The sequence below is a fragment of the Neopsephotus bourkii genome, unplaced genomic scaffold (genome assembly GCF_033783945.1).
Source record: "Neopsephotus bourkii isolate Nb327-2 ecotype Australia unplaced genomic scaffold, CSIRO-AGI_Nbou_v1 NB_1154, whole genome shotgun sequence".
NCBI lineage: Eukaryota > Metazoa > Chordata > Aves > Psittaciformes > Psittacidae > Neopsephotus > Neopsephotus bourkii.
Genome location: NW_026901640.1, coordinates 3831117 through 3857471, shown reverse-complemented (window position 1 = coordinate 3857471; position 26355 = coordinate 3831117). Strand labels below are relative to the sequence as shown.

Genomic DNA, 26355 nt, shown 5'->3' with positions numbered 1-26355 from the left:
CAACTTCAGGGTTGAATACTAGGTGACAGATGCTCTTCTCTGTTGTTTTGACAGATAGCTTTTTATCTCGAGAAAGCCACCAAATAACAACTTTCAGTTATTATCTTTGGGCACGATTCAAAGCTTCTCGACAACAGAAGTCCTGCTGTTCTTTTCAAGAGGGCTCTGCATCAGTCCCCAGCAACACTACAGAACTTCAGATCGTTGTTTGAAAACCTCTCCAGATGCTCTGCCAATTAAAAAAAAATAAAGAAATCAAACCAGCTGTTCTTACTAGAGGTTAACTTACTTGGATGTCTCTGGCAATCCAGCGGACAGCTCCAAGAACACAGACAGGTAGTAGCCCCGTACCACACCATTTCCATCCTTGAAATAAATCGAGAGATAAAGCGATTAAAATATGAAAGCAAAACCAGAAAAGCAAAACACCTTGACATACCCTTGAAGTTGAGAAAGCAGCTTCAGTCAACAGAGAATTTGCAACAGCACTTTCCTTCGTATGATACAGCACTTTCCTTCGTATGATACAGTTTTGATTTTAATCTTCTGTGACCTGCAAGTCTTACTGTAACTTGAATCAACAAGGTGTTTGCATCTCAGGTATAAATCTCAGAACAGAGCTTTAATTACTCTATTAACACTTTAAGGGTTCAAGTAAGTGGAAGCCTGAAGAAACAATTTATGTAACAAATAGAAAAAGCAGAAAAAAGCTCATAAAATCTACTTAGCAGTTTATTCTATTCCAGTTCTTCTCAAACTCTCCACATTAAACCAGCTCAGGTTAAACATTAGTTCTGAAATATTTTCCATACAGCTGCATTTCAAAGCTACTTGGTATTTGAAATAAGAGTCATTTCTTTACAAAAAACATGCAGTGTGAAAAAGTTAGGTCAGTTAACTGAGAAACAATATGAGAATCAACAGAAAACCAGAACAAACATGGCAAAACCTCCATCACACTCACCTTCATCAGGGATGAAGAATGGCTCAACTTGAATCCTCTAGGTTGAAGAAACATTTTAACTTACCATTTAAAAAATAAATTTTAATGCCTTCTGACAGCACACCTTCTATAGTCAATCCTGAATTTACAATACTCTGAAAGCTTACGCAGAGGTCCACCTCTGCACCCCAGAAATACAAATTCTGTGCAAACATGGGCTTAACAGATTAATCCAGTTCTCTGAAGATGCCATGTCAACCACTAACAAACAAAACCTGCACTCCACCACTAAACATATTTCTCCAAACACAGCTGCAGTAGCAGCCAGAGCTTCCTTGAAGCACTGAGCAGGCTATTGGACTGCAAAAAGATTGCACCTTGTGGGTTAACATTCCAACACTGACAAAGATACTGCTTCAGAAATCAGACTATTCAGCTCAGTAGAAGGACGTTAGTACAATACACACATTTTAGCATGTATTCTCAACATCTGAGAACTGGATGCACAGTAAAACAGATTTATCTTCGACTAATACCTCGTCCTCTTCCCAACTGCCCAAATAAGTACTATTCATAAACATAAATATTTTAAGTTACTCTCTACTTCTGCAAGGAACATCTACAAAAACCACTCAGAAAAATATAGTAAAAATATCTATTACAGTTCCTATGGCATATTAGTAAGACCTTTTTTAATTGCTTTTAAATTAACCAGATTAACTACATTGAGAACGTCCATGCTGCATATCTGGAAGCAGAGCAGGAATGCTCCAGTAGCTGGTGATCAACTCTACAACCTTATTACGTTCTTTTGATACAGCTTTTTATACACAACATGAGAAGACACTAACTGATGTTCCTTTACAAGAGAAGCACACGAATGCTGCTGAAGTGTTTTGGGTGGGGTAACGACTCTAGTTGAAAGCATAACTCACTGGATAAACTTTTAATCTCCAGCAAAGTCCTGACACTTGCAGAGGTGGACTGTACACAGGATCTGCTCGCTGGCGCAATGTACTATTGAGAAAGGAGAAAAAACATTTGCTATTGGGACAAAGCAAAACCTCCATAAAACAATAAACTGCACTCACACTTGGGCTTTTACACACTAGAACCATCCTTCTTGCTGCACAGAGCATGTAGCAGCACAAGGCCCGTGCAGAATGGTAAGTGTCCATACAAATACATGTGTCACTTATATAATTATCCAATCTTTTTTAAAAAGGGAAAAAATTGCCTTTGCTATGGAAAATCTTTTTAGCTAACAGTGTAGCTAGAGTTAATTGTCCACCTGGTACCTGACATTTTTGACTGAATTCCTCCCTATAGCTTAGCTAACATCTGACAGTTTTTTGCAGAGACAATTCTGTGTTCTGAGGACTACTACTCATGTACAGAAGAAACAAAAAAAGCTTCTCAATATTCACAGTAATTTAAAATACATTCTTACCTGAAGTTTTCCAAGACAAATGTAGTTGAGTCATAGGCTGGAACCAATTCACTAAAGGGGAGGAGAGATGTAAATATATCAGAGTTGAATAACATGACATTAAAAATCCCAACTTCTGGAATCTCCAGAAGCATTTAAGATGAATTAGGTCACCAGAGCCACTGAAATTCACTAGGACTATATAATGGGTTAGTTCAGTACTTCTGAAAATTCCATTTATAAGCCTTCTCTCCACTACCTCTCCATGTGATAGCTCACAATAAAACAAGTATTTAATGTAATGAAGGGAAAAGCAACCACAAGTATTTAAGAGGATTTGCCCTTTTCTACGTGATGGCTAATAATCTTTTAATATGGTGAACTTTTAACGGAAGACTCCTTGATAGTTCTAGAAAGGTTTGAAAAAGGCTCAAATGGTTTGTGTTTCCGAGCAAGAGATACCGAAATGTTCATTTTCCAATGCCAGGAAGATTTAAACTCCCCTTAGAAAGTCATTTAATTATTCTTTTCAGAAAACATGCCAGGAAAAGTTTTGCCTTTAAAAGCAAGCCGAACCAATTTTTGCTAGAGAAGACAAAATTATTTGAGGAATTTTTTCAAGACTTCTCCTCCCTTCGTTTTGAGACATTTTTCAGCCAGCTAGCCTAAACTCTCAACAGAATTCCCAAGAACCTACTGTCACTGGAAGCCACTGTCGGGACTCCCCAGCAGGGACTACAGACATAAAATAAGCCCTGCCAGAACAGAAAAGCCTGCTTGTGGCACAGGTTACTAACAGGAGTAATTAAGCAGTTAAAAGTTTTCAGTGTACAAGCCTGGACCAAAATTCAGTCAGAGACACTAGGTTTAACACAAAAACGGACAAAATCACTTTACTCCCCGGATTACCAATGCCACAGCTCATACTGTGGAGAAGGCAAGTATCAGGCAACCTCTCCACCAGCCGCCTATCATTTAGTCTCTCGAATTCTCCTCTTAAAATACAGTGGCACTCTCCTGTCATAGCTTTACAAAAGGCTGAGGTACATAATACACTTACCTCCCAGATGAGGCATGTCCTCCTCCATGCATCAGTACAGCAAAATGAATATTCTCCTCTAATTTACTCTACACATTTTTTAACAAGCAAAACAAACCTTTGTAAGATGACTTTCAAGTTTAAACAAAGTATTTGCAGTGCTGACCTTGTGAAGTCTGGGGGGACAGGAGTGGTAACAAATGAGGCCATAGGCTTCCGATGAACCTGCTGGAACATCATCAGGATCTCTGAACTTTTGGAGATCAACTCACTCTTACTGCACGATCGTAACTAGGGGAAAAAACAAGAAAGAAAAACATTAGTAGAAACCATAGGTTTTGACCACTTTTGGTTTTCAAAAATAATTTGCACATCTGTTACAGCTTCAGAAAGATTACCTACAATGCAATGTAAAATGCAGCTTGGAACGTTCTGGGTTCTCTGCTTTTTCATTTGTTTGGGGTTTATTTACCTTAAAACTGTCAGCTGCTAAGATAAAGAATTTGCCTACGACAGCTGATGGTCATGTGTTCTGTTAGGAAATTGAAATGTATATTCTGTCTCACTCCTAGGCCTATGCAACCCAGTTGGGAACTTCTGAATGTTTAAGGCTTCGAAACCCTACAGTGAAAGTTACAGCAGCTACCACGTACTTCACTTAGGTTGAACTAATTTATATAGAAGATGTCTGATTAATACCATGTCACATCTATTATGGTGTTTGGGCAATCAAAAGCAGATCAATCTGGAAATGACGCCTAATTAGACATTAAGATAATCTGCCAAATGCATCACGACACAGCGATAAAAGCTCCTGTGATATTAATACATTAATAATTAAGACTGATATGTACAGTTTTTAAAGTCACATCATTGCTATGAGCTCTTCAAATAATTCTATCACTTTCACAAAAAAGACCATGAAGTTCAAAGCCCTCTTGACAAAGACATATATGATGACTCTAAATAAGCAGTGGAGACCTACACAGTTGCCACATGTTTGCATGTTCACTTTTTTATTTTCAGTTAATATGCTATTCCTCCTATTTGCAGGGAGGAGAGGTCATGTTTCACTAACACTGATTTATTAATAGTTTAATGAGGCTTTATTCTGAAAAAGAGAAGCTGACTTGTAGAGCTGCGTACTCACTGCTGTTCAGGATTTAAAACATCCTCATTTGGGATGCAATATATGCAACTTCACAGACAGCTCTTAACAAACAGACAAAAATACATATATTATGTATATAAACAAAAATAAATAAATACATAAAATATCTTCTTGGAAAGACAGGTGGACAGAAATAAACAGCTAGAACCGGTTCAGTTTTCCTCAAAAGCAGAGAAACAAAACACTTTTCTTTATTCTCAATTTATAGCAACCACTATTCATATGCACTTGACAGCAGCAGAACTAACAGAATCTAACGGACTAACAGACCCACACCACCTAAATGCTTCAAGTTCAAACTACAAGAGAAAGGATTTGCAATGTTACATTCACCAAACATGTAACTGTGTAGTTTTCTAGGTTACTGCTATTAATCCCTGTACTAGTTTTTCAAGCAACTTTTTAAAGAAGAAATTGCGTGACCTAAGACGACTTAAATGAAAAGATACCCTCAAAAAATATACACCATTGACAGTTTAAAAATAAATTAAATAAGGAAGGCTGACTGAGGAGGGATCTGACTGAGGAGGGAGGGGTCTGTGTAACGCAGTATTTCAGCTCTTTTCATAATCACCTGATGTTCTACTTCTTGAAGCAGGGATTCCAGAAGTTCAGTTTCTTGAGTAAGTGATGTCTTTTGACCTGGTTAAAGAGAAGACAACATGTTTAAAGAAATAAACACCCCATAACTCACTGGATTTTAAGAAACTGAGCTTTTTCTTTTTTTTCACTTTTTTTTTTTTTTTTTTAAACCTGGAAGCTGATCCAAAACCTACTAAGGTAAAGAATTTCTAAATATACCAAGGTTGATTGAGAAATCATTTTAAAAGTAAGCCTACATTTTTAATTAGAGCTGTAGTAAAGAACTCACTTGAGGTTAAGTCAGTAATGAATTATTCTGTGTCCCAGAAATGGCAAGTCTGTTGTTCTGGGGTGCTTTTTTGGACGTGAAATAAAAAAAGACAGGTTTGACTTCACTTCCGTCACACATTACACACCTCAAGAGTATGGCAGCTGTTAGAAAAAAGGTGCTACATGAACAAAATGTTAACCTGTACATACAAATAATTATGATATTTACTACAGCTTTAAAACTGACCTTTAACCAGTACACACTAACACAAATCTTGTGACCAATTACTGTATTCAACAGAGGCACAAAGTAGGTATGATTCCTGGATTTAATTTAAAGCAAACAAGGTGCTGACATGTGTTTGAAGATGTACTTGAAACACGGCTAGCACCTATCTGTTACATTGGTTTGGCTTTAATAAAAATGACCTAAAAGAATAAACACAAGCATTATCAAAGCTAAGAACATTTTCCAAGCATGAACATTGCAGGTTTTCTTTGGGCGGGTGGCAGGGAGATGGGAGGCGTGTTCGAATGTGTGTGAAGATTTCAAGCATCAGAAATACATTTTCAGCACAGCTATTTTACTGCCTTACTTTTATTCCCACAAGTACATAGATACAAGGTCAAGGATCTGTTGTGTACTTTAACCTACTCGTTGTGTACCTTGCAAAAGTAAGGTCACAAGTGTAACGTTTCAAGAGGGTCTAAAGAAAGATGTCACCTTTACTATGTGCTCATATCAATGCATTACGGAAAGGAAAACACGGGTGGAATAACCAAGGCACAGATGCAAAATCAGCTGAGCAAAGCAGGCACACTTATACCCAATTGCAGAATATTCTGTCCTTCTCACTGAAAGCTACACTTCATTTTTACTAGTGCACCACCCGTCTTCTCACCTCAATACCAAAATAGAGCTAAAGTGACCAGTCCCAGCTAGCAAAAGTGTCAGGAACCAAATAAGCAGCTCTGAGTCCACATGCCACGCTCTTCGTTCGCAGACAAGGCTGCCTGTATGTATGGATTGAAGTGTTGGCTCACCAGACAGCTCATACAGACTATTCATTTTTTAAAGTTACATTAAAAGGAGCATATATATTACAAAGATGTCAAATCACAAAGATGGACATCTTGGCTAACCAAAATGATGCTGTATTAATATTCTAGGTGAAAGGAACTAAATATCTTCCAATTAGACAGAAATGTTCTCCAAGTTATTATACTGGAGTTTCCAACAAAACTAACCAGGTTACATCTTAACAACTTAGAACTGTATCACAGTAACTATGGGATTAATTAAAAGCTTTGCTGCAGGCAGAAATCTTAAACAGTGCTTAACGTGCTTAAACACCATAGTGTGTGTAAGGAGTCACACTTCCAGGGCAAGAAAGTTTCTTAATAGATTTACACATAACTGATATGTTATTCCCATGCATAAATACCTACCCATCAATGTTATGAGCTTATTCTTCAGCTGAGTGTCTAATCGGGCAATCATCATCTCCACTGCGTTCCTGATTTCCCGAACTCGTTCGTCCTTCGCACTACGCACTGCATCTACATTCCTCTCCTAAACCAGAGTTCAGGAAAAAACATGCACAAAATCAAAAGCTTCACACCTCTCCACGTTTCACTCTTTTACATCTTGGCTCCATTCTTTCCTAAGCTTTCCTACAGTCCCCTCCAGCACTATTTCTATATGAGGGAAAAAAAAAAAGAAAATAGTCCAGGTCTTACTGAAGCTCACTTATTCAGAATAAGAAAATAGGAATGTGGGTTTAGATGAGGTGTGTTACAGGCCGTTCCTGAAAATACCCGTTGACTTTATGGCACACGTAAGTGTGCCCTCTGGTGGGTGACCAAAGGTTAACACTAAGTTGAGTAACATTCTCTTATTGCATACATATTTATCATATAGGCATTCTTTAGTACCAAAATTTATCAATACAACTGCCATTTTCTCTTCTGTAATTTGAGCAGTAAAGTTACCTTCTTGGTAACAAGAATAATTTGATAAAAATTATGCCCTTCACCCTGGAAGGTGGAAGCAACAATCCTCTAGAAACATTTGGGGTTGGAACTAGATAATCTTAAGGTCCTTTCCAACCCTAACCATTCTGTGATTCTACAAATACTTACAAAGAGCCCACATGGTGATGTAACAGTCACAAAAACCCTACTGAGCCTTGTTTAAAAAAAAACAACAAACCAACTTATTTGTGCAAAGAATACCCGATAAATGTACCAGCATTCAGCAGAACACAAAAATAATCCTCCCTAGAATACAAAAAATTCATTCCTGTGATTCCCACTAAAAACTGCCAAAGCTGACATGTCAATATTTGGATATCTAACACATTTACCCCTCTGGGGAAGAAAAAGGAGGTACACAAACTCCAAATCCTGTAAGCTCAAATATATTCTCCTAAAAAAAGGAAAACGTGTTCTAGCAGAAGCAACAGCTTCTGAACAGCTGCTGACAACACCACGAGCCTATACAATGGTGTAATATTTCCATGCCTCTTTTTACAGTTACCCCTTGACAACGGTGTACCAGAGGAAAACTGAACAGTATCTCTGATTGGTTTCTTACCACTTCTTGAACCAAACTGATCAATTCCATGAGTCTTCTCCTAAGCTTTACTACTTCTTCATTGACTTTTGTGACATGTTGCTCGTAGATTTCTGCCAGTGGCTTAAAAGTATGTCCTCCATGCTGTCAGAGAAAAAGGGGGAGCAGATGGAGAATAATAGAGCATCTCATTTTAACTTCATTCCACTCCTATTAAAGTACCCAGAGGGGAAGAAAATCTCTTAGTGTACCACTCGTTTTGGAAAAGTTCCAAAGCAGACTGTATGTAGGAAGTCTGTCCTTCGCTTCCCTTTGTAAGAAGTCATGAATTTGGCTTTTATAGCATCAAAGCTTCCTGTCAAGAGTCTCAATAGGCCCCCAAAGATAGACTGCTTCATTCGCTCTGCAGTTCTCTAATCAAATAACAACAGAAGGTTATTTATTTTTATTATTATTACTAAAACACCCTTCCCAAACAAAGGCAGTGCACTTTTAAAACACTTATATTCCTGCCAATGACAGCGGTCTCTCCTGGAAATATGCAACCGAAAGGAAAGACTTGTGCTAATAGAGCTGTGAAGATCCTCAGGATTACAGGCCAGAACATTTAAGTAATCTAAGAATTACCTGTATTTTCTGAGAAAGACTTCTACTTTTGCCCATAAAGTTCCCACCACGCTCTCAAGTTCACGCAAGACATCAGGAGGCTTACAAGAAGGAAGGTAATTCTGACCTCATTTCAGCAAAAATTCAATTTGCTTCTCTAATTATAAACAGGAGCCATGCTTTTCAAACCCGATGTTCATATTAAATTATAAATACACATACCACTACAGTATTTGCATGGCAGTTCAACTGCCATTACAACAGTTTCACAGCATTTCTATTTCTTCAAAATGCTGGCAAACAGAACGCTTGCAGTCTCTTACTGCAGGCACACCATGTGCACGCATGCAAGTCTCTTCTTACCATTCCTCCCCAAAGCGCACACTGGTGACAGATACACTTCTTACAGGTCCAGCAGAAAACACTAAGTTTTTCATGATGACTTTCACACCTTAAACAAAAAAAAAAACCACACGTATTATCAACAGAAAATAGCCATGAATTTTCTGCAAATTCAATTTAACATTTTCACTTGCTTTGCTGTCCAACACTGAGAGTACCATCAGTGCATCAATCCCATTATTAAAGTCCTGATCATATGCTACCTAAAGTAACCACAGAGCAATGGCTCACAAGCTATTTGGACAAATCGATCTTCGGCATTTCTTAACATTTCAGGAACAGCACCGCCCAACAGATCAAGCACAGACCAGGACAGACCTCAAATACAGGCCTCTCCCTTCCTCCTCCATTCGGATTCACAAACTTGAGGAGGAGGCAGACACAGAACACATAATTGGTCCCTGTTCATTTATCAATGCTTCTTCTCACACTTTTCTCCTCCAAATCTCCAGAATATACCTTAACACACGTAATAGGACTGCTAATGGGATAAAACCAGGAGAAAAGCCTGCTGAGAAAGTTCTGAGGGTTGCTCCTAGGGAGACAATGTATCAGAAAACACAAGAGGCTCCAAAGACAAGGAAGGATAGTGAACATCAGTCATGCTGCAGATGTAGTAATAGAAGTGCTTTCTCTGAGACTTTGTATATTTTCTTTGATCTCAGTCTGGATTTACCAATTACATTTTCACCCATGACTAGAAGACACCTTCTCAGAACAGCTTCTCTGCTTTTAGGTGTTGAGATACCAAATGAGCACCCACAGTCTTAATGGGACTGCCAAATGAACAAGCCACTGAGCGGAAGCTTTTATTTCAGGTGTATGGTCACAAAGAAGGGCTAACAGCCTGAAGAAGTATTACCACCCCTCATGTTTCCTCTAGCTCTCATTTTAACTATGCTGAGCCAAACAAGAAATAGGAGTTTTCTAGGCAAAGACATTGAAGAGTTTTTCTTGTTCCATTAAGTGTGACAGAAATTAACTCCAACTTTTTGTCAGACAATGAGCATAATTCAGCTTTTAAGTCAAAGTTATCGGTTTGTTCAGCTCCTTACAATCAGGGAAATTAAGAGCCTGCTTATATAAGCTAACTGCAACATGCTTTATGTGAAGAAAGCTCCATTTACTTGTCTTTCTCATTTTCTTCATGCTTTGTGAGATTGCAGAGTTGAAGTGTATCAAGCTGCTGTGTGACCTCTTCTGCCCAACGACAGTTCACAAGCTCTCGCAGCTGCAGCGGGGCTCTGCAAGAAGCATGGCTAGAGTTAGACCAAGAACTCAGCTCCAAGAGACAGAAGAGAAGCATCACTGACTTAATTCAGTTCATTGACTCAATACTATGGGAAAAATTCATGGGCAAAAAAGCAGCAGCTTTTTTGCTCCCTACTTATTTCAGGGAAAAAAACAACAACAAGAAGCAAAGCAATGTTTGAAGTCAACATAGGGAACCCAAGAACTATTTCCAGATTTCTTGACAGACTCCTGGATAATGACAGGCGAAGAATTTTGTTTCTCAGTGCTTCTTCACTTTAGCACTTGAAAGCTATAGACCAAATACTTGAAAAGCTCAATATTTAAGAAGTTCTGCAGAAATGCTTGATTAATTGCGTTTAAGGACCTCCCTTTCCTTAGGAGAAAAGAATATGTTGCCTTCCAATTTTTGGTCCATCAAGAGCTAGTATCGCTAAGTGCCCAGAAGTGCTAACGGAGGCCAGGGCTTGCATTAAAAAAACCCACACCAAACAAACACAACACTGCGGCTTAAAAAAAAAAAAAAAGGGCAAAAAAAAAAGCAGACATTTCAGTCTGAAAACTGAAGATTCTGGTCTCTGACTCCTGCGAAAGTATAAGGAGTTCTGAGGGGAACACCATCTAGTTACTCTTATTACACCAACTGCACGCACTGAAAACAGCAGTGCGACAGCAGAAGAATAAAGATCTTGCTTAGCTGGTCACAAAACTCGGACATATTTTACAGTAAGCATTATACCAGAGTAAATTTCTATAGTAACAGCAGAGTCCTTTAAAAAAGATAAAAATAAAAACAAATCAAACTTACAAATCAGTGCAACCTGCACTGAAAAAAAAAGAAGAGATTGATCGTAACAGGACAGTACACCCAATTCCTGGTAATTGCTTTCTGATACTAAAAATACCTTACCTACAATGAGGGCACTGAGCTCTTTGTTCCGTCAGCCAACGCTATGAAGAAAAAAGGAAAAACATATTTTAAGAGAGTGCAAAAAAAGAACTGCGAGAAAACACATTCTATCATTAATTGGGCGGATTTTAAGATTTATAATTTAGCTGTTCCACCACTTAGTCACAAAGCAACCACTTTTCTTTAGATGTCAAAGGCACCCCAGTAAAAAAACACAGGATTCTGAGGTACCAAATATTCCATTAGAAACCACACATGTGGGGCAGACTCCCACAGTCACAGACTGAAGAGCGTGTTTCAACAAAAGAAAGCAAAAGACACAAGCCTAAATTTCAGTCTAGATTATACTCTTCAAGGTAACTTATTTCTTCCTCTTGGGCTATCTATACACAGATACCTGTGGATCAAGGATCAAATCCACAAGGACCTTTCAAATCCTTCTCTTCCAGAAAGCTCCAAAGACAAGTAGCTGAGGAAGGAACTTCACCTGCCCACTGCAACTTACAAGTGTAAAAGCACAGCAGTTAATGGGCCTGTATCTGTCAGCTCACTACTACATTTAAAGATTCTCATGAATAATCTCTCACCACCCAGCAACAATGTGCTAACATTCTTAATGTGTAACATGAAGCCTTCACCTATAGCTCTTGTCAGAGCTTTCAAAGCAAATGATTGCCTGTTCCAGTTTCTGGAAATATTACCAGAGGACTGAAAACCTCAGCTGAACCCTCTCCCACTGCACCTACAGCTTCTAGACTTGGAACTGAAGTGTTATACACTGGAAACCAGGATTTCATCAAAGAATTGGGATTCAGATGTTGCTTCAGCCTGCTGTATCGGGCTCTCCTGAGAAAGATTGAGCCTGTATCTGCTGACACTATACTAGTTTGGTAAGTATTCTACAACATCTCCAAGGTGACCAGAGGTGGTGTTATGACCTTCCAGTGCTCCATACTGATATGCCAAGTCAGCATTTCATTCCTATCCCGATTTTGTGTCTTCCAAACAGGCACCACTGACTCCCAAGAGATGCCACAGATGGGATCATTATACGTCTGCTTCTTTAAAGCAATTATCCAGACAGTCCCTATAATTAGCACTGCTGAATGCAATGCACAGCCTGCCTCTTTTTAACTTGGGGAGTTGTAAAGGATCCTGAAAGAAACTGAAGAGCACAGGGCAGGAAAAAGGAATCCTTGGAGCACCAGGGAAACGGACAAGAAAGAATCAAGAACGTCTTCATAAGAGCACTAAGTTTTAAGTTCATACGTTTGCAAGAATAAACTATAATGAGGAAACTCACCCGAATACAACTGAAACAGCACAACTTGGAGCAATGAGGACAGAGGCGTGCATCACGCAATTTCTCCATACAAATAAAACATCGGAATACTTCAGCAATGCTCTGCAGAGGGTAAGATTATCGCTACTGTTAGGCCATATACTTCAAGCATATCAGAGTTGCATTTATTTCCCAGGCAGAGTGCCAGGTTTCATACACGCAGTCCCACTCCAAACAGCTACCAACAGCTCATCTTAGAGTCAAAACACCATGTCAAACACAGTGGCTCTCGCCCCCCCCCCCCCCTTCCTCCTACACTACACCAGCTCTTAGCACACGTTTTGCAACACTGTTCTTCAACGCACAGTTTCTTGGGCTCATCTTTTTTAACGTGGGCCTTTCTAGAGCCAAGATGTCATTCGTGTTTGTGTTCACATGGGTCTGAACAGACACCAGAATAAACTGCTGCACCTGCAGATTCTAAGCACAGGAGTTTCAATGTACTGGCACTAAACTAATTCAGAAGCGTGGTAAGTGCATGTAGCTGTTATACAGAACGCTAATGGGATGGGCTGAACTGTATGGGCCTTTTGGTTTTACTTTTATGAGGCTTACATTTTTTAAGGTCTACCATTAGCACTAGCTCCACAATGTCTACGCTCTCTCACACCCCATTTAATAATTCTCCAGCGATAAAGTGTAGCTTGACAAATTATCTTTTACTACCCCCATTTGAAGAGCGAAGCATTTCGTTCTAGCATACACCACCTCAGCTCTTCCCATCCCCAAAATGAGAAAGGTGCTTGGAAATACCAAGCTGTGCTTGCTTTCCATACTGATGAGATTTTGCACTGATAAGAAGTTTCATGTTCTGTATTGGACAGGAGTAAGACCCCTTCCGGCTTCAACTACAGAACTCTGAGAGTCTTCTGATGGGCTATTTTTTTCCCTGGAGTCGAAACTATAAACGAGCACAGAAGCATTTCCTCAATTTACAGACACCACAGTATCATCTCCCACACATCAGCATCTTCTTTAACGGCTGCAAACCATTAAAAAACAGCACATGCATTTACAGCAAATCATCAACGAAGGTCTTGTTAAATCCTGCCCCGGTTTGGCTCTTATTAATACGGACAACAGCAACGTGTACGAATCGCCCACGTCACAGACAAGCACCACTGCGTGCTGTGCTGTCACGCATGCCAGAGCGGCTTCTGTCAGCACCAGGTGTTCATCCGACCCCTTTATTTTCTAACCTGGCCTATGTAAAACAACCGCGGGTCACTCAGAAATATCACCTCATTACACCCCGCTTCCTTCCTACCGGCCCACCGGGCACACAGCAGCAAGACTCGGCCCGATGCGCATCCCCGCCCGCGGCAGAGCTGCCATCTGTGTTCCACCTCCGGGACCGCCCACAGCTCCCTACCGCTCGGCCTCTCTCCCCTCACACAAGGGCGAGGGTCCAGCCAAGGGCTCCGCGGCACCATCCGCCAGCCCTTCCCCGGCCCGTAAACAGCTCAGGCCGCACTGCACGGACCACACCGAGTAGGCCCGTCCCCGCCACTCGCCGGCCCCCACGGAAGGGAAGGTGCCGCCGCCGCAGCGGCCCGTCCCCATGGGGCCGGGGATGCGCACCCGAGGACACCACGCTACCCCCAAGCAGCCCTTCCCGCCTCCCTGAGGCGGCGCGAGCGCAACAGCCGCCAGACCGCTCACCTCTACGCTCTGCTCGTCCATGGCCGCGGCCCCGCCGGGGAAGAAGATCCTCCCTGACCACGGTCCTCACCACACTGCCTGGACCTGAACAGCAAAGGGCGGTTAAGAGCCGCCGGGCAACGACTGCGCTCGGGACCCCGTACCGGCCCTCCACAGTCGCGAGGAGCTCAGCTGCTCCTCCCACCCCAACAGCCGCTGCACGGGCGGGACCCAACATCGCCCCGCACTGCGCACGCGTGAAGTGGAATGTCCGTGCTGCTGGTTCGCTTGTGTGGTCATGGGCTTGGAGCCGCTCGTGGCGGCAGGCGGGTGCCGTGCGGCTCCCGTAGATGCTCCTCACGCTTGGCGCCCAGAGGAAATGGTTTCAAGAGCTCTGCAGAGCCCAGCCGCCTGGTGCTGGGTGTGCTGGCACTGGGAGCTGGTGGTCACCAGATCCCAATCCGGTTGTGTTGTGCACACCACAGGGCGTCCTGAGCCCTGGGAGTGCTTGATGAGGACAAGTCTCAGGCTGGACACGGGTGCCCCTCTCGCCTCCGCGACCTCAAGATGTTGAAGAGGATCCCTTTGGGCCCTGGCAGTGGCACAGTGTCACTCAGTGTCAAGAGCAGTGAAAAAGCAACACCACCTTTCCCTTCAAAGGGATTCTCCCATTCTGCTTTCTGTGTACATAATTCCTTCCACGGAGGGACATACAAAGAAGAATGGCTTTGTAAGAGCTCTGCCAAAGTCTGGACTGAGTGATGGAGAGCAGCGCCACAGAGTTGCCGTGCTGCCTGGGAAAGTGTACAGCAAAATCCCCAAACCACCTCCAGCGAGCAGGTGCTACACTCAGTCAGGCTTCCAGTGCAAAGATTTATTTTCAAACAAGATGCAGTTAAATACAGTGCAAAAAAGAGGATTTACACAAAGGGGGGAGACAGCAAAGCCATCCAGACCAGGGAACAAGCATTTCTGTCCAAATAGTACCCAGCTGTTAAGACAAAAGACCTGACACAGGTACTTCCCTGTTTCAGGCGATTCCCTTTCTGAGCTCTCACCTAGGAAGTCTCATCTTCTCAGTCCCTGGTACGTGCAACTTTGGTTTTCCATCAGGCAACACTGGTTAAGCCAAAGCAGATGGGAAATGTTTTGCCTACTGAAGGTCTGAATAAAAAAAAATCGTTGTTTAATCTACTGCTGTGCATGAACACGCATTAGATTTGTGGGGCTGATGGTTAGCCAGACATGGTGCCCTTTGTGACGTGTCTTCCGTGACCCGCCATGGTGCCCTTTGTGACATCCCTTCCATGACCCGCCATGGTGCCCTTTGTGACATCCCTTCCATGACCCGCCATGGTGCCCTTTGTGACATCCCTTCCATGACCCGCCATGGTGCCCTTTGTGACATCCCTTCCATGACCCGCCATGGTGCCCTTTGTGACATCCCTTCCATGACCCGCCATGGTGCCCTTTGTGACATGCCCATGGCCACAGTCTAAAAGTCAGCAGGCCACACCCCTCATGCCAGTGTGTGGCAGGACGGCGACGGGACAGAGCGGGAGCGAGAGGCTGGCGCAGACCCCTGAGGCAGCCCATGTTGATCCCCACTGCCCCAGCAGCCCCGCAGTGCTGAGACATTTCTGGCAACCTTACTCGTTCCGCACCCCTATCCTTTTGTCCGCCAAGGATGGAGGAGGAACGCACTGCACACATGCAGTTTATCCAGACCTTCCTGCAGAGCTCAGTGAAGGTAACCTCAGCCGTTTCCAGGGTAGCAGTGCCCGTGTCTCCTGATGGGCCCACTGGCTCTGCTGCCAGGCTGCTGGGGGCTGCTGGCTGGGCAGAGCTGCTCCCCAGGTCTCCTGCACAGCACTGCAGCCCCAGTGCTCCAGTCCCGCTGGCCACGTGCCCCCCTTCTCACGCTGCCTGTTTGTGTCTCTGCCCCCCGGCTGCCCAGGAGGAGGCTCAGAAGGTGCAATTCCTGCAGGCCGTCTCCAGCCTCTGCACAGCTGCCAGGGACCAGGGCTTCCTAGAGGAACTAAGGGAGTTCTGTGAGCAACATCAGGTGGCAGAGAACATCAAGGTGAGGGGACACACGGCAGGCCTGGGGAAGGGGGCAAGTTGCCAGGCGCTGGCACACTGTTGAGAACGCACAGGGCCCGTGCAGGGGGAGGGCAGGGACCAGCGTGCGCAGGCAGACACTGAGCTGCCTGCGGGTGCTGCTGAGCAGCCCTGGCAGCAGGGCCACGCTGGGGGCCAGTGCTGGGCTTGGGGCCAGAGGGTGCCTGCCAGCCATGCTGCCTGGTGCTGGGTCTGTTGGCACTGGGTGCTGGTGGCCACCAGGTCCCATCCTGCTTGTGTTCTGCAGGCGCTGGTGGAAGAGGAGCCCATGGACCATGTGCACACAGTGGTGCGGCAGCAAGCCATGCTGACCCTCGCCCAGATGAGGTGCGTGCTCAGCTCCTGGTTTGGCAGACACCTCTGCACAGCCCATAGCCCTAGGCCTGGCCATGGGCATCTCCCATCCAGGCAGAGTCCAGTGGTGCCCTCGAAGGGCATGGTCTTTTCCGTGCTCATGGCTTGCGGAGGGGCACAGGGGAGAGCAGAGGGATCCTGCAGGTCCCCACCATGTCTTGGCTGCTCCCAAAAGCAGGAGGCGGGAGGCTTTGCCTGCCAGGACCGTCCTTTGGCCTGGGCCACATCAAGGAGGGAGGAGGCTCCTCCTGGCAGGGCTCCCCGCACACCAGGGCTCCATCCCTCTTGGGGACCTCTGCTCCAGAGGTCTGTGTCCAGCTGCACAAGGCACGGAGGCAGCGCTCCTGGCACCCATGTCTGACAGGTCCCTCTCTCTCTCTTTCTAGCAAAGTGCAGATGCTATTGAAGCGCAAGAAGAAAAGCCTTTTAACGTCCTGTTTTAGGAAGGTCTTCTTGCTTCCCCCCATCACTTCTAGGAAGGGCGAAGACAGCATTCTCTACTTTCAGGTAAGTGCTGTTGGGCTGCCAGGAGCATTCAGAGCTGCTCCCTGGCTGGCAAGTGCTGAACCACAACCAGCGATCCAGGGCACGATAGGGTCTCGGCTTTACTATCCCACCCTTGTCCCTTCATCTCCTTGTGGGCCTTGCCATGCCCAGAGCTTCTGGACTGGCTCCTCTGCCCGCTGCAGCTTGTCTGCTCCAAGGTGTCCCTTGGCCATCCAGAGGTGGCAGGGGTGTCCTCCCCATGGCGTGGGGGTTAGATCCCTCCCCGGGGAGAGAAGGACTGCAGAAAGACTGACGTGACCTTCATCCTCCTTGCAGACCCTGGATGCCATGGACGTCCTGCTGGAGAGCTTCGTGCTCAGCTCCCCGGGCTCCAGGGATCTGCGGAGAATCTTGCAGGTGCGGCACTGGCAGAGAGCAGGGTTGGCAGGGGCTGTTCCTCTCCCTGGAGGGATGGGAGTGTCTGCTCTGGAGCACACGGTGTCGTCGCAGCTCCATGCACACAGCACACTGCAGGGAGGGCGCTCAGCTCTCTCAGGGGACCCAGACATGGCCCACCGTGCTCTTCCAGGAGCCTTGTGTCCCCTGGCTGGCACAGGCACCAGCTCCCAGGGCACAGCAGCACTTTCTCTCCTTCCAGATGCTGCTGCCCTTCACAGACATCGAGCACGCAGCTGTGTGTGAACGGGCCGTGGCAAGGATCGCAAAGCTGGCCGATTTGATGGCCAGCTCTTCCTCAGTGCAGGTAAGGAGGCAGGCACCCTCCAGCCAGGCTGTCTCCCATTCCCTGCCCACCGTGGGCAGCAGCCTGCAGCTGGAGATGCCTGAGGCATTCAGCATGGCTCTGCCCTGGGCAAGGGTCTTGGCTTCTCTTTTTCCCATGGTTTTCCCTCCGTCGCAGTGCCCTTTCTGCCAGGAGCCATCTTGGCTCCCAGTCCTGTGCAGGACAGCACTGCCCAAGGAGCATGGTGGGAGGCCAGGCCTGGCAGCTCTCCCTGCCCTGCTGCCCAGCTCGCTGCTTTGGGAGGGCCCTGCACAGCTCTGAGCCTCCAGGATCCTTCCCTGGGGCAGAGTCTCAGGTTCAGAGCTTTTGTTGAGCTGCTGTCCCTCAGCCCTTCTGCCTGTCCTGCCTCCCTTGCCCAGGTCTGGAGCTTGTATAGACATGACTACAGCTCTTCCCACCATGCCATTACCAATGACCGCTTCCTGGGACAGCTGCTGGGATGTCTCATTGTTTGCTGCACTAGCATGACCTGGAAGATCCATCAGGAGGCTTTGGATGCTCTTCAGCACCTCTTCAGATTCATCCAGCAGCAAAAACGTAAGAGAAGCTATGCTGGGCTGCATCCCTCCACACAGACATCTCCTCATAGTCCAGGACAGCTTGTTGTATTCCCCCACCTCCTCTGCCCGTCTCAGCTGCTTCCCACAGCATCCCAGCTATCGTTCTGCTGCAGAAGCTCAGTGCTCACCACAAGTCCGGCACTGCTCTTTGCTGCTCTCCTTCCCACTCTTCTCAGGACCTCTCAGAACCCAGCAGTTCCATGGTCCCCATAGCCAAAGCTGTCACTGATGGAAATCAATGCTATGTCCTAATGACTCTTCCGTGATCCCCTCCTGTTTAGGCATGACGTCACCAGAGGATGACCCAGAGCATCCCCAGGGTGGAGGGAAAAGGGAAGCAGGGAAACTCTCCTGTCTTTCTCTATCCAGAACGAGCAGCATTGCAGAGGTAATGAGCTCCTCCCTTGCTGGGCCTCTTGTCTGCGGCACTGGCAGGAGACTGGTGCAAGCAAAGGGATCCAGAACCAGCGGGTTTGGCATGATCTCACTGTCCCTGGTCAGAGGGTTGCTGCTGTTCTGGAGCAGGGCCTCCAGAGGCCTGCACTCCAGCGTCCCAGCAGCAGCTCCAGCCTTCGTGGCCAGCAGGAAGCCCTGGTTCTCTGCAGGGCCAGCACACCGTGCCCACCCTCCCTCACTGTGGGGCCCGCTCGTCCCATCCTCTACCCCGCAGCAACTGCAGCCCCTACTGCCAGATCTGCAGGGGTACTCTCACCAGAGCTGCTGTCGCTGCCCAGCTGAGCAACGCTATCAGGCACTCAGTGTTAACACGTCTTCCCTGCCTTCCTCCCTCCTGCAGGCATTTGGGGAATACCTCCACCCTGCTGAAAAGACAGTCATTGTCCTCAAGGCCATAGAGGCCATGAGAGACTCGTGTGTATGTGACAAGGAGGAGCTGATCAGCGTCGTGAACGTGGCCATGACAGAACCTGCCTCCTGGCTGACAGAGGTAAGCAGCCTGTGGCTGCCCTGTCCTCCAGCCCTTCCAGGCACTGTTCCTCCCTACATCCCACCTTCCCTCACCCAGGTGCCTCAGGCACCTTGAAGCCATTTCATGCCAGTAGAGTAGGATGGGGAGGGCAGCTGTTTCAGCAGCAGCTGAGGAAATGGCTGCAGTCTGGTGGCAGCTCCACCCTCATCCATGTGCCCTCCAGGTGCCGATCCTCACGCGCTGCATCCATAAGAACCTGCTGCACATCAGCACAGCACCAGCCCAGTGCAGCCTGAACTTGCTGTTTCTAATCATGGCAGAGCAGAACCCCGAGGAGATGATCCTGAGCCTTATTGATATCTCTGAAGCATGTGATAGGTACTGACCCCCACAGCCCTCGTGCGTTTGTTCCATGTTGGGAGAGGGAGCTTGAGGCCCACAGAAAACTGCAGGACACCCCTGAGGAGCTGAGCCCTGTACCCCATCACTCTCTCTAGCCCTGCTGGGTCGGCCAGCCCTGCAGTAACCAAAGCTGGCCAAGCCAGACCCGAGGCTTGCCACGAGGATCCTCCTGCCCCACAGGGAATAGCTTCATCCCCTTCCTGCCTGCCCCGTCTAGGACCTGGGCACTCCCACTGAGGGGTCGGGAAGGGCCAGGGCTGCAGGACAGCCTGGCTGCTGCAGGACTGGCCCGGGCACCGTGCGGTGGCCAAGGCAGTCCTGCTGACAGAGTGCTCTGTGTCTGCAGAGTCGCTTGGGCCATGTGGGGAACGCTGCTGTCCCATCCCGTCATCTTGCTGGAGGTCCTGAGGGAGCAGAGCAGCAACCTCCAGCACCTGCGATCACGTTCAACATCCACATCCAACACGGAGGACGCCTGCATCCATCTCTTGTCCGTGAGTAACCAGACCAGTCCTTGCTCATACTCAGGGCTGTGCCTGCCTCTCCAGAAACACAGGCACAGCCCTCTTCCCTGCCATCTGCCCCCAAACAGTCACCTCCTCTGGGACACAGGGACACAGCCCATTAGGGCCAGCACAGCACCAGGTTCCCCTGTGCCAGCCACACAGGGCCACGCCATGCTGCGTGAGTGCGGGTGCACAAAGTCCCTGTCTGCCCAGGCAGTGCTCTACTTGCACAGGCAGAGCCAGCACAGGGAAGCGTGTGGTGTGCGGTGGGTGTTCCGCAGCACGGGCTCTCTGTCCCCGGTGCCCTTGCCCTGAGCTGCCAGTGGGACCCAGGAGCTGCACAGTGCGGGGAGCCCTGCAGCCTCAGCTGGTCTCTCACTGCCGTCTTTGTTTCAGCTGCTGGCCTCCAGCGATGTGACACCAGAAGAGTTTGCTGGGATGTACAGTACGGGGAGGTTCTCCTTGTCTCAAAATGAGGCGCTGTTCTCACTGACGCTCACAGTCCTCATCCCGTTGTCACAGTCACCTGACACGGTGAGCAGGGCATAGCCAAGGGAAGCCGTGTTGGCCTCCTGGGGCTGGGCAGTGGGTAACGCGGTGGCTTGACCAGGGCTGGGAGTCGCGAGCTGGGGTGACGGCTCCAAATGCCCTCAACGCCCCCTCACAGGCCCCGATCCACTCAGTGCACCATGGGCACAGCCTGCCAGGAGGCTGCTGCAGGGATTCCTGGGCCACCGCCAGGCAGCAAGGCAGGAGGCCGGTGCTTAATGGCCAGAGCATTTTGGCCTGGGTGGTCTTTCGCAGCTTCACATAAAAGGAATTCTGTGCTTTGTACAGGCAAAGAAAATACTGGTCCTGCTGCCAGACTTGAAGGGGGCACTGAGGAGTACAAACGCAGACACCAGAATGAAGGCCCTGCTCATTCTGAGAAATGTGATGGGTCATTTGAAGAAGAAGGCCAGCTCCACCGCTCTGCAGCTGGCTGAGAAGCTCCTGCAACTGTTTGATGATGTAAGGCTGCTATGGAAGCCTGATCCTCACTGATGGGCCCTTTGCAAGGAGAAGTGTCCGTCAGTAGAGCCTGGTGTCGGCACTTGTATAGCACCGTGCCCCTCCTCATGCCCCTGTGCTCTCACGGGGATGCCTTCTGGGCTCTGCAGCCCAGCCCAGCTTCTCCCTGACTTGCTGATGGCTCTGGGAGACCTGAATCCCCTCCCCTCAGCCACGCTGATGCCCTTGCTCAGGGAGCTGCTGCTGCTGAAGTCCTCCTGTCCTCCTCCTTACCAGGTGTCCAGCCAGGTGCGAGAGCTCTCCATCTGCCTCTTCAAAGAAGTACTACAGATGGCAGGTTGGAAGCACCGGCGGCAGATGCAGAAGGCAGCGCGGGAGAGCCTGGTCCCACTCGTGTTGCACATGAGTGATGAGACTGAGAGTGTGGCCAAGGTAGAGATTCCAGACCTGAGCAGGGGTGCACGGAAGGGTGTGCTGAGCCCGTGGGGCAGGGGGGGGTCTGGGCATCAGGGAGTGCAGAAGAAGCTGGCCTGCCCTATGTGGTCCAGCAGGGCTCAGCAGCAGCCCCTGAATACCAGGGTCCCCAGAAGCTTCACAGCTGACCCCTGCAGGGGCCAGGGCTTTGGGCCCCAAGCCCTCTTCACAATCTCCCCAATCCTTGTTCGTCTCTGCAGGCATCTTATGAAGCCCTCTGTGAAGTTGCAAGGGTGCTCAAATGGAAACGGCTCGGTCACCGCGTGCGGGTACTGGAGAGAGACAGACCTGTGGAGTGCTTGGTGAGGACAAGTCCCAGGCTGGACACGGGTGCCCCTCTCGCCTCCCCACCCTCAGGACGTTTAAGAGGATCCATCTGGGCCCTGGCAGTGGCACAGAGGGCTCTCAGGACCTCCTGATCCCGCTCTGCCTGCGGCTGTCTCTGAACCTCAGCCCCACAGGGCTCCTGGCTGGGAAATGCAAATGGACTGAGGAGCAAGACAGGGGTGTGGGGTGCCAGGAGGAGGGATACGCCCGGACAACTGGGGAGGGTCTGTGTCATCCCTGTGCCTTTTTGCTCTCTCCAGCTGGAGCACGACCGGAGCAGGGCTGAAGAGTATGTGCGTCACAGCATGCCTTATCTGCAGCACGCTCAGGTCACCGTGCGAATGGCAGCCGTGAGGTTCATCGGTGAGCCACAGTCCCTGGAGTCCCTCTTATGGCATCTGCTGCACTGGCTGCGAGGAGCAGCCCTGTGCCTGCCAGAGCCCCCAGCTGCCCCGTACAGGGCCTGTGCAGATGGGGGCTCTGTGCTTCCTCCTCCTACTCCTGCCCTTGCAGCAGGGCTTGGTGGCACCTTGTTCAGTGCTACCTCCCCTCGGGTCCTGTCCTTCCCTGGGGTCACCCTGCTGAGGGGAGGGAAGGTGTGCAGCCAAACTGGCAGAGCTGGGGCCATGCTGCTGGGAGGGTCCTGGGCAGCAGCAGGTCTCACCAAGCTCTCTGCACAGGACTGGCTGGGAAGTACCTGGAGAACAGCAGCAAGGACACGCTGCAGGAGATCTACAGCGGTGAGTAGGGGCAGTGCTGTGTGTGATGGGGGTGGGTGGGGGCAGGGGACAGAGCAGGGGATGCTGCTGTGCCCTATCCTGCTCCAGGGAACATCTTGGGGGCATTTGTTGCAATCCTGAGCAGCAGCTTCCAAGTGATCCATTTGTCCACCTGCACTTCCTCACCAGGAAAAGGGATGGTTGGGGCTGGCATGGTCTGGAAGAGATGCCTGCGAGTCTCTGCAGATCAGTGGGTTTCAGCTCTGCTCTCTTTCCTTCTGTTGCAGCCCTCTACAATTCAAGCAAAGACAACGAATTCCAGGTCTCATCCCTGGCAGTTCACACCATGGACATGCTGAGAACTTCATGGACACGGCCAAGAATTCAACGGACCCTGTGGGCGCTGTGGTGATAGCTCTGAAAAGCAGTGTGGAGACAGTGCTCTCACAGAAGAATGGATATTTGGTACATGAACTCGGAATAATCCTGAAAGATACAGCAAGGCCATGAGAGGCCCGATTTAAGAAAGCAAGATAAGAAGAAGCTGGAATTCACCGAGTTACGAGAACCATGGACTGTTGGCAAGCTTTCGAGGTCAGGTTCTCACACATGTGCTTAACCAATTATATGTTAGTTGCTAAGGGTCTTCAAGACATTTATCCAATCATAATATGCCAAATCACTGGAAGGATATGTAAGCAATAGTATATAAGGAGTTAAGGCTTTGCAATGAACGGCTTTGGTCTGATCATACTGATCTCTGACTGAGTCCATATTTTTTCTGCGGCACAGCAGTGAAGCCCTGCTCAAGGAAATGCATCTTTTTGATCAAAACTCCAACCACCATTCCAAGGCCGTGGTGTCCTTCACACGCAGCGCAGAAAGGCCGGTCAGGAGCTGCCGGGCAGTGGTTGTGCCCAAGTCCCTGGCACCTGCCCAGCCACAGTCATTGGGAGCACCGCTGCCAGCGTCAGGGCGATGCAGGAAGGCCACGAGTGTTGACAAGGCTTTTGCACAGGGGATTTTGCTGAAAATGCAGATTGCAAATAAATTTAGAAGCAGGCACAGCAAGGCTTCCATGGAAAAACAGCACCTCAGCTGTGGTTTGCAGGACTGCGAGTCTTGGCAGTCTTGACTAATCTCTGAAGTGCCATCCAATTACTGCACGTGTTTGGCACCTGCTATAGCAATAGCAAAAAATTACATGGTCAAATGGCACTCATCAGAAATTACATGTCACAGACCACTGTAGTGCATTTAAGAAAAAACATCTAAAAGGGAAAACAGCATTACCTGCTGCAAGAGCAGACCCTCCTGAAAGCCATAAGGAACAACAAAAGGGATCAAAGTAATGAGGGAAACTTAGCTCAGAGAAGAAAATAGGGAAAAGGGGATGATGCAGGGGGAGGAAGGATAGGCAGCAAAACCACAACTGCTAGTATGCTGCAGACTTTCCACTGTCAGCTCTTCACAGAACTCATCACTCAGTACAAGACCTGTGTAGAGCAGTGGAAAAAGGAACACCACCTTTCCCTCCCCCAAGAACAGCCAGCGTGCCCTCACGCTTACAAATAAACAAGTGAATAAAAAAGGAACCTTCAAAAAAGCATCTTCCTTATAATGCCACCACCACAGTCACTATCGCAGAGGAGAAGCTGTCTTGCCTGAAGCTCTTCAAAGGGATTCCCTTCTCCCAGCCCAGCACATTCTATGTACCCTTCAAAGGAACATTTGAAAAGTGATTTTTAAGGGTTTTCCCCTTCATTTTGTTTTTTTTTCTGCCCCCCACAAAATCCTAAAAGCCCTACATAAAAATATTACCCAACCTGAAATCCAGTGATAAAATAAACTTAACAATGTCCTTCCATACTCAGTACCCTGAGCACACTGAATGGCAACAGGAAGTATTTTCAAGGGCAGTTATACAAGAGGTATTGATCTTCACAAACCAACACTAACAACATTAACACACTACAAAGCATTTAGCAGGAGCAAGAGTAGGACTGTACAGAGAGGATCTGAAGTAGATGGATAAAGCTTCCGTATTTTGTCTTAACACTGCAACTGCCATTGACAGCATTAGTTCTCTTAAATTACAGACTTCCTTTATTCCCAAAGATCTCCTCTGATCACTGCAACTGTTTCTGAAAAGGGGGAGAAAACAGCCTTTTCCTTTAAATCAATTCGCTACAGATCCCTAACCCAGGCTTCTTAGTGCCAAGCATAGCTACTTCTCAAAAGAAAGAGATATAGTTTCCACAACTCCCTTCAGCACATTCTCTTTAAAGCTTATGACACTCAAACCCATTTATGGCAAAACATGTCACAATTATTTTAAATTCAATTCCTTAATTATTTCCTATTTCAGCTGCAGGTGTGGTACTTTGTGAAATGATAGCAGTAAAGAGCCCCGCTAAGTTGCCTTCCTTACCTTAGGATCACAGTGTCATTTTGCCTGTTTAAATAGTCTTCATTGGCTAGCAAGTCCAAACGAAAGAATCTGTTGTAACCCCAGCATTCTCCAACTTCAAAATCAGAGGCAAACTCTCGAATTATGCTTCTGGTGGGATCGTTGGTGGACTGGTGAACCATTTCTACACGGTACTCATACCTACACCGGGGAAAATCACAGTTATTAATACCAAAATAAAGACACTGGAACTGCTGGATGCATCAAGTTTAACAGAACCATGCTTTCTGGGAGGCTCACAGGCCCAGCTGAAGACGTGGTGTGCTGGCAATTTTACTGAACACTTATATAAACAGTACAGCAGGGGATAAAAGTAGCAGAACACAGACAGGTAGTAGCCCCGTACCACACCATTTCCATCCCTGAACTAAATCGAGAGATAAAGCGATTAAAATATGAAAGCAAAAACCAGAAAAGCAAAACACCTTGACATACCCTTGAAGTTGAGAAAGCAGCTTCAGTCAACAGAGAATTTGCAACAGCACTTTCCTTCGTATGATACAGCACTTTCCTTCGTATGATACAGTTTTGATTTTAACCTTCTGTGACCTGCAAGTCTTACTGTAACTTGAATCAACAAGGTGTTTGCATCTCAGGTATAAATCTCAAAACAGAGCTTTACTCTATTAACGCTTTAAGGGTTCAAGTAAGCGGAAGCCTGAAGAGACAATTTATGTAACAAATAGAAAAAGCAGAAAAAAGCTCATAAAAAATACTTAGCAGTTTATTCTATTCCAGTTCTTCTCAAACTCTCCACATTAAACCAGCTCAGGTTAAACATTAGTTCTGAAATATTTTCCATACAGCTGCATTTCAAAGCTACTTGGTATTTGAAATAAGAGTCATTTCTTTACAAAAAACATGCAGTGTGAAAAAGTTAGGTCAGTTAACTGACAAACAATATGAGAATCAACAGAAAACCAGAACAAACATGGCAAAACCTCCATCACACTCACCTTCATCAGGGATGAAGAATGGCTCAACTTGAATCCTCTAGGTTGAAGAAACATTTTAACTTACCATTTAAAAAATAA

The 26355-nt window shown here is 47.1% G+C and overlaps 2 protein-coding genes across 6 annotated transcripts in view; one reads left to right on the top strand and one right to left on the bottom strand.

The window, feature by feature from the left end:
* The window catches only part of TRIM37 (tripartite motif containing 37), a 28362-nt gene extending 14038 nt beyond the window's left edge, over window positions 1-14324 (bottom strand). For all 4 annotated transcript variants that reach the window (XR_009726954.1, XM_061363568.1, XM_061363567.1 and 1 more), the window contains exons 1-12: window positions 14183-14324; window positions 12482-12583; window positions 11179-11219; window positions 10145-10261; window positions 8979-9066; window positions 8031-8153; window positions 6884-7007; window positions 5157-5224; window positions 3578-3702; window positions 2394-2444; window positions 1879-1960; window positions 290-366 (exon numbers count right to left, since the gene is read on the bottom strand). Coding sequence is in view for 3 of the 4 variants with exons in the window: in XM_061363568.1 (XP_061219552.1) it covers window positions 290-366; window positions 1879-1960; window positions 2394-2444; window positions 3578-3702; window positions 5157-5224; window positions 6884-7007; window positions 8031-8153; window positions 8979-9066; window positions 10145-10261; window positions 11179-11219; window positions 12482-12583; window positions 14183-14203 (1019 nt within the window). In the remaining variant the exon portion in view is untranslated. The remainder of the gene's footprint in view (window positions 1-289; window positions 367-1878; window positions 1961-2393; window positions 2445-3577; window positions 3703-5156; window positions 5225-6883; window positions 7008-8030; window positions 8154-8978; window positions 9067-10144; window positions 10262-11178; window positions 11220-12481; window positions 12584-14182) is intronic.
* A 1336-nt stretch (window positions 14325-15660) lies between these two features.
* LOC133217853 (maestro heat-like repeat-containing protein family member 7) lies at window positions 15661-18262 on the top strand. Of its 2 annotated transcripts, XM_061363664.1 has the most exons (6): window positions 15661-15911; window positions 16119-16244; window positions 16530-16609; window positions 17023-17143; window positions 17459-17539; window positions 17781-18262. In XM_061363664.1, exons 1-6 carry the CDS (start codon window positions 15849-15851, stop codon window positions 18183-18185), a joined length of 876 nt encoding a protein of 291 aa, XP_061219648.1. In that variant the 5' UTR covers window positions 15661-15848; the 3' UTR covers window positions 18186-18262. The 2 variants fall into 2 exon arrangements, with proteins under 2 accessions (XP_061219648.1, XP_061219647.1); XM_061363663.1 differs by having other exon boundaries at window positions 15661-16244.
* Window positions 18263-26355: the final 8093 nt, after the last annotated feature.